The 12,066-nt window shown below is 40.3% G+C and overlaps 1 protein-coding gene across 1 annotated transcript in view; it reads left to right on the top strand.

Annotated features, from left to right (window-relative positions):
- RAB8B (RAB8B, member RAS oncogene family) overlaps positions 1-12,066 on the top strand; it is a 59,033-nt gene that overhangs the window by 32,924 nt on the left and 14,043 nt on the right. The window contains exon 2 of the mRNA XM_008708690.2: positions 10,955-11,015. Coding sequence (XP_008706912.2) covers positions 10,955-11,015 — 61 coding nt within the window. The remainder of the gene's footprint in view (positions 1-10,954; positions 11,016-12,066) is intronic.

Raw genomic sequence — 12,066 nt, 5'->3', positions numbered from 1 at the left:
TTGAAGTTGGTTTAATAAAAACAAGCTGATAAAATATAATTTAAAATGATTTTGGTCAATTTTAGAAAAATTATGGTATGCGGTACTGGGTGATTCTCTGAGCCATTGAGATATCAGAACAGCTTTTTAGAAATGGTCTCTTGTCAATATTGTTTAGATTTTCTTTCTTCCTAACCCCAAACACTGTGATTTGGAAATAGGGAACATAGTGATCAAATGGGAAGTCGGAGGGCAGCATATTGTGATAGCCCACTCATTTAATGCTTTGCTAGAGTTATCATTCATTCTTTTTTTTAAGATTATTTATTTATTTATTTGAGGGAGAGAGAGAGTGAGTGAGCAGGAGGAAGAGGGAGAGAGAAATTGAAGCAGAATCTTTGCTGATCATGACCTGAGCTGAAACCAAGATTCAGACGCTTAACCAGCTGAGCCACCCAGGCACCCCTCATTCTTTGTATTTGAAAAAGGTTAAAGTAACAATTAGGCGGAGGAAAAGGGAAACAAAAGAAAATATGGTGTATTCTAGTCCTTCATTACTCCAGACTGCATTCTGTAGATTTGAAACGTGAGTAAGAGAAGATCTAGGTTTACCAACTCCATTGGTATTGGGTGTTGGTATCATTGTACTCTGTTAAAAAGTCAAGTCAAGGGGCGCCTGGGTGGCACAGTCGTTAAGCGTCTGCCTTCGGCTCAGGGCGTGATCCCGGCTTTCTGGGATCGAGCCTCACATCGGGCTTCTCTGCTGGGAGCCTGCTTCTTCCTCTCCCACTCCCCCTGCTTGTGTTCCCTCTCTCGCTGGCTGTCTCTCTCTCTCCCCCCCCAAAAAAAAAAAAAAAAAAAAAAAAAAATCTTAAAAAAAAAAAAAAGCCAAGTCAAAGAAGTAATACGTGGCAGAATCGTTTTATCATTCTCTGAAGTAAGTAAAATGTCTTAAGTACATGGAGGTGGATAGCCATATATATACATATACGTATATATGAGATAGCATAATGGGCCCAAGGAACTGTTTACTTCCTATGCATGTAAGGTTATAGTGCTGTTAACTTTAAACTTTTGTATTGTGAGGGAGGGATTTGTTTACAAATCAGGATGATATAATCATTTGTAGAAGTTTTTCACTTTTGATTGGGAAAAACTATATTCCGTTCATGCCATTTTTATTGATCTTTGTGTCATCCTTTTACTTGCATATACTCCATCTGTTTGTTTTAACCTTACTCATTAGCAATAGCTTATTATAATTACCCATCTGTCACCCTGGCTACAGTGAGCTGTAAATGCTGCTTACTTTTACTATACTTTTGTGGCATTGATGTTGGTTTTGATCAAGAAATGCTTTTTTGCTAACTAGATTCAGAGCACTGCAAGTTTGCAGTTATGTTTGTTTATTTTATAATCTCTGATCCCTTTCCTTTTATCTAGAGAAAAGTCAGTGGGAGAAGAAGGTGGGAAGGGGTGAGGTAGGTGTTGCAGGAAGAGATTATGGCTTTTGATGGTTCTTCTCTTCAGCCTCCCACAATTTGGTACAGACGCTACCCCTTGCTCCCCCATTAAAAAAAAAAAAAGTTGGTTAACTTGGTGAGAAAAATTACTAGATTTTGTGTTTTGTACCAACATAAGCTGATACCTTTCCTAAATAAGTGATTTAGAGCTTTTCCTAAAAAATAATAAAATTATAGCTAAAGTTTATTTCAGCCCTAGTTGCTAACTGATCTATTACATCGATAAAATCTTTTTTGTTTTTCCTCTTTTAAGAACTCATATTCAAAGGGAAAAAATACATCATTTGTTTTTAGTTGCACCACATAATGTTGTTACTTAGTTATATTATTTTACATGTATTTTTTTCTTTTTAGCTTTCATTTGCCTCCAAATGAATGGAAAATATGATACATGGTCAATACTTGGAAAGATCTAAAGGATCAGTTTTACTGCATTTTTGGTGCAACCTCATTGGAATGTAGTTGTAATTTTTTCCAGTGATAATTCCAGTGACTTGGCGGTATGGTTTTCCCACAGCAACAGTGTGTCAAATCAGGGATTTGCTTTTCTATTTTCATTTTCTGAATAACCACAGTATTCCCTCACCCTTAAATGAAACGGACCTGACCCTGAGTTGTCAGAGACAAACAAGGAAATTCCAGGTTTAGGAAAGTGATAGTGACTCATACTGGAGGGGGTTGCCCGCTACAAAGGTAGTTTCTCAGAAACAGTGGCTAGAGCAGAAGAGATGCAGCTGGTTTCATTTGGGAGCAATGTGATTCTTGAGATGGTCATGAATTAATAATGGAGAAAGGAATGGAAATCTCAGAGACATTCCGAACTTTTATTCTTAAAGAAAGTTTAATTCATGTATTAGGCTTTTTATGAAAAGAGATTTTTTTAATGTAAAACATTTGTTCATTGAAAACCTCTAAAATCCACATTTTAACAACTTCAAGCACATTGCTACTTCCAGATTGAGTAACACTTAAAACACATTTCCTTTTGAAAATGCAAGATTTGCAAAAAAACTTGTCATGCATTCATTTGGCCATTCTGAAATGGTGAACTGAATGCTGGGTAATCTCTGCAGGCCCCTTAATCAGATTTAAAACGCTCAGTCCTTCCTAGGTGTTTCTGCGTACTTTATCTGAGTTGTAGCTGTGTTATTGCACCTTATTTGCTATTTTGGTTTGGGTTTTTTTCTGTTGTCATTTTTGTAGTTCTAGCATTGAAAACCTTCTGTTTGTCATTCAACACATAGCTTATTTAGCAGTTATCATTTGGTAGATAATGAGTTGTCATTTTGCCCTTTTATTTCCCAAAGACATTTTTTTAAAAAGATTTTATTTATTTATTTTGACAGAGAGACAGCCAGGGAGAGGGGGAACACAGCAGGGAAGTGGGAGAGGAAGAAGTGGGCTCCCAGCAGAGGAGCCCGATGTGGGACTCGATCCCGGAACGCCGGTATCACGCCCTGAGCCGAAGGCAGACGCTTAACGACTGCGCTACCCAGGCACCCCCCCAAAGACATTTTATGGGTTAATTAGATCTTTGTAATTTAATCTATAAAGCCCTTTGAGACACTCAAATATAGACCTTACTTAAAACTGTTCTTATCTGCACTGTTTTTGTATCTGTTGCACATACATTTATGGCTCAAAGACGTAAATTCTTCCTAATTTCTAGAATTAGTTTATGAGTTTATCTTTTGTTGGTATGATTAGATCGAATGGGTACAACTGTCTTATGCCAAGAATGCCAAGAGTTGAATTTAATTCAGTAACAGATAGAAACTTTTTTTTTTTTTTAGATTTTGTCAGAGAGAGAGAGAACACAAACAGGGGGGAACGGCAGGCAGAGGGAGAAGCAGGCTTCCCGCTGGGCAAGGAGCCTGATGTGGAACTCGATCCCGGGACCCTAGGATCATGACCTGAGCTGAAGGCGGACCCTTAACTGACTGAGCTACCCAGGCGTCCGGACAAGTAGAAACTTTTAAAACAGTGTAAAGATGAGCAGCTTTTTCAACAGGAAGGAGTAATATCTGTCACTATTAATTTACATCATAAATGAGGTTCAACTTAGTGCTTCCTATTCACAGAATAGAGGAACCAAAGAAATCTGAAAACTTGTCTTCTTTTTGGTATAGTAGGTATCTTTTTAAAGGGTAGATTATATTTGCAGACCACTGTGATCATTTCAAACTGTTGTTAAATGCCTTCTAAGCTTACTTTGATGTTTTTCTGCTAAACTTTAGAGTTTCTGATTTTCAAAAAGGAAACCAGATTGTAAATTTGAATATAAACAAAACAAAAATTAAATGCTTCTGAATATATGCAACAAAATTGGTACTTGGTGAACATGCTTTTATGAACTTACAGAATGTGTATTTACAAAAGAACAATGCCTTGAACCCCTCTCTTTCAAAGTAACATTCTTTTTGTTTTTTGGGTTTTGGTGTTTTTTTTTTTTGGAGGAGGGGAGGGGCAGCCGGGAGAGGGAGAGAGAGAATCTTAAACAGGCTCCACCCCCAGCATGGAGCCCGAAGCTGGGCTCAATCTCAGGAAACTGAGATCATGACCTGAGCTGAAATCAAGAGTCAGAAGCTTAACCGACTAAGGCACCCTGGGGCCCCAATCTAAGTAACATTCTTAACTTTATTTCTACTTTTACACGTTTTCTCCAAGTCCTTTCTTTATTTTGGAAAAAAACATTTTAAAGCTTCAATCTGTGACTCTTATTTTTTCCCATTCCAGTAATCTGTTTTTCTAATTAGAGATTTTAGCTCATTGTCTTAAAGTCAGCTACTCTAAAATCCCACTAATCTCCATGTTTAAAAAGTCCACAAAAAAAGCCTAAGCAAAGTGAGGTTGTCGAAGTTGCAGCACAGCAGTATCCATCTGCACTGCATCTTCATCATTAATAATAAAAATGTCAAGTAAGGAAGTGAAGGTAGCATTTCTTTAAAGTGGATTTCAATATTTGGGACACTTTTTTCTATTTCTGGAATATCTCTGAAATGTAAATAGACCAACCACATAACCCGTATTCTGATAGGTTGGGATCACAGATGTTTCTAAACTTTGAAACAAAGTACATTTTCCACCTTTAATTGTGAAAGTGCAGTGTTGGACTTCTGCTTCTTAAAGTGGGTCAAAGGGGATAGATAGGCTGTGTGTTTTTTTGCTGTTGATGTATCACCATGAGTAAACCCAGCATTAGAATCTTGCATTGCTCTCATTCATTGAAAGGCTAAATGTCCCAGAAATTTGACTTTTTTTTTTTTTTCATGGATTTCTTGGCTGCAGCCAAAGTGGACTTTTTATAAAAGAACTTGAGTGGGAACCAGGTGTGGAACATATCAGGTGAAGGTCCCAGCTATTTCTCTACCCCCCCAATTTTCCTGGGTCAGCCTACTTCCCCAAGTAACCCAAGACCGTTCTAACATAGAAGAGAGAGCTCTTTGTGTTCTAAGCTACAGGACCCACAGAGCAAAAATGCATCCAGATCACAGCGAGGCTGAAGGTCAGGACAGCTGGCTGGCTCCAGAGTTGTTGGGGCCAGGAGCCGTCCTTCTTCATACTCTTTCCACACTCCAGCACAAACCCAGGGCAACCTCCCTATGGTCTTGAAACAGAAAAGGTTGTTAGTAAATAAACATCTGTTGGCTGACTAATTCAACATCAGTGTAAAATAATTTTGTCAATCTGTTCCCTCTCCGTGTTAAATTATATCTAATCTGTGGAATGAAAGGGGGCCCAGTACTGCTCATTCCAAGCTCCTTTGCCCTGTGAGGTCTGGTAACTATGGACATGGGTCAAGTTCAAAGGTTCCTTTCCTCTGTTCTGCTGGCCAGGCCCTCCCTTCTTGAAGCTGCTTCCAACCACACTGCTGGTTTCTGAGAAATATCTGATAAGCAGTGCTTTAGGCAAGTGCTCACGCCAGAGCCCTCCCTAGAGCCTCACTGCCAGGTCTCTGCCGGCTCTTGTGAATGTGGGTCGCCCTGGACAATGCAGAGGCCTCAAGTACAACTTTACCTACTCCTCAGAGGTACAGGGCACAGCTCCCCACCCGTGTCCTGAGGGCCAAGGGAGGATATCCTCTTCCTTCTCCCATTGGAATGGAAAATCAGAACTCCTTTGTTCCTCTCCTAGAGTGCCACTCCCAACAGTGACCAAATGTGTATTCTTTCATTATTCTTAGCCCAAATAGAACCTTCTTTTTCCTCCAGGCAGGGAAGGAAATGCCCCTGAACTCCCTGCTTGAAATCTGAGCGGACAACACTCCTTGCTACCCCAAGCCCCTGATCTGCCCCCTTACTTTCTGAACTTGATCCAGTCTTCCTGTCATCCACACCTGGTCACCAAGGGCTCACAGGCCCTCTGTATATTGAACAACGTGGGGTGGGGTAGTGCCTGCTGTCCACTCTCCCCCCACTACTAGCTCCCACTAAATTTTAAAGATGCCCTTTATCTCTAAATCTGGTTTGATTTTTCTGCTGTCATTAATGAATGTCTCCGGATATCATGTTTTCAAATAACTACTATTGCTTCTTAAAAATTAGGAACAGTTTCAGGTGTACAAAAGTACACCTAATATAAAACACTCCCACATTCAGTTACCAGCACGTGGTTTTAGGAATAATGAATGATTGAATTCAAGTCCCACTGAACCTCTCCTTAATCACCTCTCCTACCATTTCTCTTCAGAGGTGACAGCTACACTGATTTTGTTGGTAATCATTCTCATGTATGTTTTTATACTTTAATTATACATGAATGTACATATAAATGATACATTCTATAGTTTTGGGGTTTTTTGAAATTTTATGGGAATGGTTTGACTCTGGGAAATTACTGCAGTTGGCTTTTTTCACTTCACGTTATGGTATTAGATTCAGTCATATTGATACGTGTGACTCTGTTCACTGCTCCTGGCTATCCCCTGTATACCTAGGTATTCTCCAACTGGGGGCATTCCCATTGTTGCTAGTGTTTTGCTATGGACCCTTAAAGAGCAGGCCTCCTCCAGGGAGACATGAACGCTCTTGCACGCATCTCTGTGGAAGGCCTGATCTTTAAACGTCAAGTTTGATTTTAGAACCTTTTTTGAATTAGTCTTTGTGAATCTAGATAAGTTGCTGTATCTCCCTGGACCTCCGTTTGCTTAGGCACAGAGGGAGGACTGAACTAAACAATCTCTAAGGTTCTTTCCAAGCCTACAATTCTGTGACTCCTTTCCAGCTTGCTTCTCTCCCTCCTTATAGTGTATAGTGTGTATCAGTTATGAGCAACTGCTTAGCATGAGAATCAGTTCAGAGAAAAAAAATCTCTCTGTGTGTGTATTTAAATTCAAAATGAAAATGACTTTGAGTCCCATGGGAATGTTTTCTTACAATGTAGATTTCCTATTCTATTGACTTGATAAATATTAATGACAAAACTGGCACTGCTTTAAAGCCATCAAAAAGTTAATGTTGGGGCTTATTCTAGTAAACATGGAACGGTGTTGGAGTCTTGTCTCCTGAGCGTAGATGTTGGGCTGTGTTGCCAGCTGGACAGGCTGCATGAAGCCTGGTGGCTGATGGATTGCTCATGAGTTGGGATGACTCAGAGTCGTCATTTTGAACATGAGTTATTGTATTATGTGCTGCCAAGAAATGATGCTTTCTAAAAGATTGTTGAAATATGAAGGGCTTTTTTTTTACCTTACGTGTAATGCCCTTCAGAAACTATGTTTTTGAGATTGTATAGTCTTTTTAAATTAAAAAAAAGAAAAAAGTTGGTCCCTTCCTGCCAGAATGAGCTGTGATTCTTGCTGCTGTTGCTATGACAGCCCCTCCTTCTTTGCTGCCTCTATCATCTGAAGCTAGGGCACAGGCCCGCGCTTTGGAACTATAGTCTCAGGGCCTCTCGGTAGTGGAGGTCACGGCTTAGTGCAGAGATGTCCTGGCAACTACATGTGTTGCTCATAGTCTTTTTTTTCCTTCATATTTTCTGTTTGTGGCTGAACACTAGATGAAGTACTAGAGTTATTATCAAACCTTGGTAACCTACACGTCAGGGTAGGAATGATAGCTGTTATGATTTGTCCAGTTCATATAGCTGCGAATATAAAATTTTACTGATTGATAGATGGGAGTATTCTAACAGATACTGTGACCGATTCAACAGCTTTTCCACTTTCTCCTATTTTTAGCAGTCCTGTGGGTCAGGGAAGTGACCCAGTCCACAGATGGGTCTTGATTAATATAAATTTAGGGATGAGTTTAGATTAATCCAATCTTGGTGACTGCCCATGGCTGTGGTTGGTTCTGGAACTCAGCTTTAGCCCCTAGAACATGACATTCTCATGGTTATAATTCTAGAAACGAAACACAAAGAAAAGGTCACTAGAGGCTTTGGGGAAACATTTCCTCACTTTGAAGTGAGAGGCACAGGAAGATGATCTCTTTTCTTCTCAGTATTGCTGTTGTGGTCAGGAACCGTTATCAGTCAGGGGATGAAATTGATACTCCCACGAGGGCAGAGCCGAAGGAGGTACAGAGCCATGAGCCGGAACTACTGGATTGAGCCATCCCTGAACCTCAGCTCAGCACTGGGCTTATTATATGAGTCAACAAATTACCTTAAGCTAGTTTGATTTGAGGTTTCTATTATTTGCAGCAGAGAGCATCGTAATTGGTATAATTACATTACTATATCATGACTGGTTATTTTAATTCTGGGGTAGTCTCAGGAAGTTATCCTTTCTTTAAATTTAAAAGTGAATGTTAATCCCCCATATAGTCTGCTGCTGTTATTGTCAAACTAATTGTAATGTAAAGATCTTGATTTTCATATTGTAATAGATTTCTTAGCATTCTTACTATTGTTAATGTAGTATACTACGAAAACTTCGAACTTCCACGGTGTTCTTAGTTCTCCCCACACTTAGTAGAAAGTAACCTTTACTTACATAAGTGTATCTAATCTTTTATTATCTACTGTATACATGTTTCTGTATGCAACCTAACTAGCAAAGAGAGAATGGACCCCTTGCTTGATCTGAGAGCAATTCAGAGCAATATGTTAACAAAACCAAGTAACACGGGATTGAGCCAGGACTTACCATGTCAGGGATGGATATGGTCAAGGAGAGAGCTGAGGGAGGAAGGTGGGGAGGACCCATGGGTGGAGCGGCATCCTCAGGGAAGGCTGCCACGTGAAGTGGTCATGCACGTGCAGAGGGGAGGAGGTGTGGGGCAGCTGGGGGGAGGCTCTGAGGCTGGCAGGGTCAGGAGAGCAGTGCCTCCGAAAGGCTGTATTGCCAGGCAGGGGAAGTTGGACCCACAGCTTCTTAAATAGTGAGGTGCCATTACCACAGAGATGGTTAACAGTTACTCTCGCAGTGGCACGCAGGGGGTTAGACCAGGGCGAGATGTTGGCACCAAGTCCTGGGAAGTCGTTACCACAGTTCATACATCAGGTGACAAGAGCTGTAGGTTAATAGCATCTGAAATATCTTACATTTATATGGAATTTCAGAGTTCCCAAAGCACATTCAAACACGTTGTCTAAATTATCTAATTAGGTCCCCTCTCCCTTTTTTATGGAGGAAGATATAGAGGTTCAGAACAGTTCCAAACCTCCCAAAAGTTGTTAATGACGGAACCCAACCTACAGTCTAGGTCTTTGGACTTTCAGGTCTAGTGCTTTTCAATAATAGTATAAACGACATTTTCCATTATTAGTGAAATTCAGGTTGTGCTAATTTGACTCTGCTCTATGCATTTGTCTATCAGCCGGCCCCTGACAACAGCATAAACAAAACCTAATACCACTGCTCCCAACTCTTTTATAAGCACTGAACGCCTCTGAATAGTGAAAAGATGGTGAAGTATCACAGATAATGGTAGAATCTCCTCAAATTACCCTTCTAACAAATACAAAAAACAAAAGATTGGGTCTGGAGAAAGTTTCCTAAATGCTATAAATGGAGAGTGCCTGAGACTTTAGGGAGCCTCCAAGTGGCAGCCTTTTTGGGTGCTCTCAATATTTTATATGTAGAAACATTGTAGTAATGTAACTGTTAAAGGCTTTTCTCCCCACTAGAATAACTGCATTACATGTTTAAGTCAATTTAGCAGATACGTAATTGACACGTTTTCTTGCACTGTCATGGAAACAGCTTTTTTTTTTTTTTTAAAGATTTTATTTATTTATTTGACAGAGAGAGAGACAGCCAGCGAGAGAGGGAACACAAGCAGGGGGAGTGGGAGAGGAAGAAGCAGGCTCCCAGGAGAGCAGGGAGCCCGATGTGGGGCTCGATCCCAGGACCTTGGGATCACGCCCTGGGCCAAAGGCAGACGCTTAACGACTGAGCCACCCAGGCGCCCCTGGAAACCGCTTTTAAGGGGTTCTGTACGGAATGCAAAAGCATAGAAAAAAATCTAAAAGCTGAGTGGCCAGATGATAAGGATTTAGCAAATCGCATCCAGGTTGTATTCATTAACTTGTCCCTTCAGAGAGTAGCAGCTCATTCCTGCTAAGTGTAGAGCATTCTGGTATTTGTCAAGGACTTTGTGGTTCTTTGTCATTGAAATTGCTGAATAAGTTTTGAACTACCATAGTTGGGGGGAAAACAGGTGAGGGAGGTTTGGACTTTTAACTGCCAGGGCCCTCAAACAACTTTCACGTGGTGCCTGTCAGGCCCATTTGAGTGCTACTTACAGGTTAGAATCACCTGGAGAGCTTTTAAAATTACCAGTGCAACAGATCCCACTCTTGACCAACTAAGTCAGAATCTCAAAATTTGGGGAAGGGAGCAGAACTAGTCATAATAGTTTTTTAAAGTTCTCCAGGTAATCCTAAATTTCACGAGGGCTAAAAACCATTCTAGCTATTTCAGTTCCAGCCAGTAAGCTGCGAAAAACATTTATTAAAATGTACGTACGATACTTGCTAGCTGTATAAAATAAATACGTAAGTTTTCCCATCCCTGAGCTCAAATAGGCAGGTTTGGGGGCCTGGGGTTTTGTTTTTCTCCGTAGCCAGTTGCAGATCCTAAAGAACACGTGGCAGGAGATGGAGGAAGACATTCTAAAGAGGTCCCACGGCGTTTTCTAGGGAAGGATGGGGCAGGAAGGGTAAGAATCATTGTATATATGTATTTCAGGAAGCAGAAAATATGGCATGTTCTCAGTGTATCTAAATTATGTAACTTTGAGGGATGTGATCCATTTGTATCATAATAATGAGGCATATAATACATTGCATTTAACATGTGTGGGAATTCTTTGCAGAGTAATTAGCATTCCTTCCTTCAGCCTGTATTCAGAGGAAACATACCATTCACACCCTCTCTGTGTTCACATTTTCCAGTGCGTTGGAGAGCTTTTTTTTTTTTTCAATAGAAATCTTTGTCCTTTTCCTAATAAGACTTGGATTATATTTGGAGAAATTCAGCATTTCTTTCTCTCTTTTTCTGGCAGGAATTGATTTTAAAATCAGAACGATAGAACTAGATGGCAAGAAAATTAAGCTTCAGATATGGTAAGTAAAAAAAAAATAATAATTATACACAGAGTTTCTACCTTAATAGGGAATTACAGTGTGAATTGTGGTAAGTTAGAGGTAACTTGTGATAACTAAAACATCTTTACTTTATCAGAACCAAGGGGAAGTGAGTAAGTATTCAAAGGTGTCTCCACCATCGGAGAATTTATTCTTCCCGAACACTAGTTTTGTAGGAAGGAAACGAAAAGCTAAAGAGTGTATACAGTTTTTCACTGTAGTTGTTGCAGCTTTGAAATCAGATAAGGCAAAAGTAGTCAAGTGGTAGGAACCCTGAGCGGATTCTTCTGTGCAAGTACAGATCTAGGTTCTCGGTTCTGCCTCTCCCCTGAGGGCGTGGGCCAGTTGCTTTCCCTTCATAGGACCTGTTTTTCCTCATTGGTAAATTGGTTGGTTAGCCTGAAGACATCTGAGTTCCTCTCCAGAACTGACACTTTATCATTTGTTTTCATGTTTCTTCTCTTTAAATAAAAAAAATGAGGCCCACCGAACTGATCTAATGTGTGATGATGACAGCAGTAGAAAAAGCTTAGAAATTTAGAGCAGCCTAGATTAGGAAGGAGACAGGGCAAAATAGTAAAGTAATGTATATCAGCTTTTTCCGTAGGCTGTTTTTCTTCTTTGAATCTCAGAACCAGGATAGAACCAGAGCATTATATTGAAATCCACTGGTCCTTCTTTTACAGAGGAAGAACTTAGGACTTAGAGTGGTTAAGTCCATCCGAGGGTGTCTGTCTGGGTCACTGAGAAAGCTGGGACAGCTCCCCAGATCTGGAGCACCGTGTTAGCTTTATATATTAGCCTAGTGTCATGGTTCCCCATGTATTTGTTGGAAAACATGGTGAAGGTTACCACAGATTGCCCTTTTCATCTATTGATACTTAGTAAAAGGCCAAATATTTTAAAGATATAAAAAAAAAAATTTAAGGGAGAAGCAAAGAGAATTTCTGCCTCTGTGCTGACCAGTCCTGACCATGGCAACAAGAAGCATTTCCAGGAGCCTTTGGGCCGTCCGCTGGCAGTGAGCTAA

This window comes from Ursus maritimus, unplaced genomic scaffold, assembly GCF_017311325.1.
Source record: "Ursus maritimus isolate PB19 unplaced genomic scaffold, ASM1731132v1 scaffold_27, whole genome shotgun sequence".
NCBI lineage: Eukaryota > Metazoa > Chordata > Mammalia > Carnivora > Ursidae > Ursus > Ursus maritimus.
The sequence above is the reverse complement of the archived record's forward strand: the minus strand, read 5'-3'. Positions and strand labels throughout refer to the sequence as shown.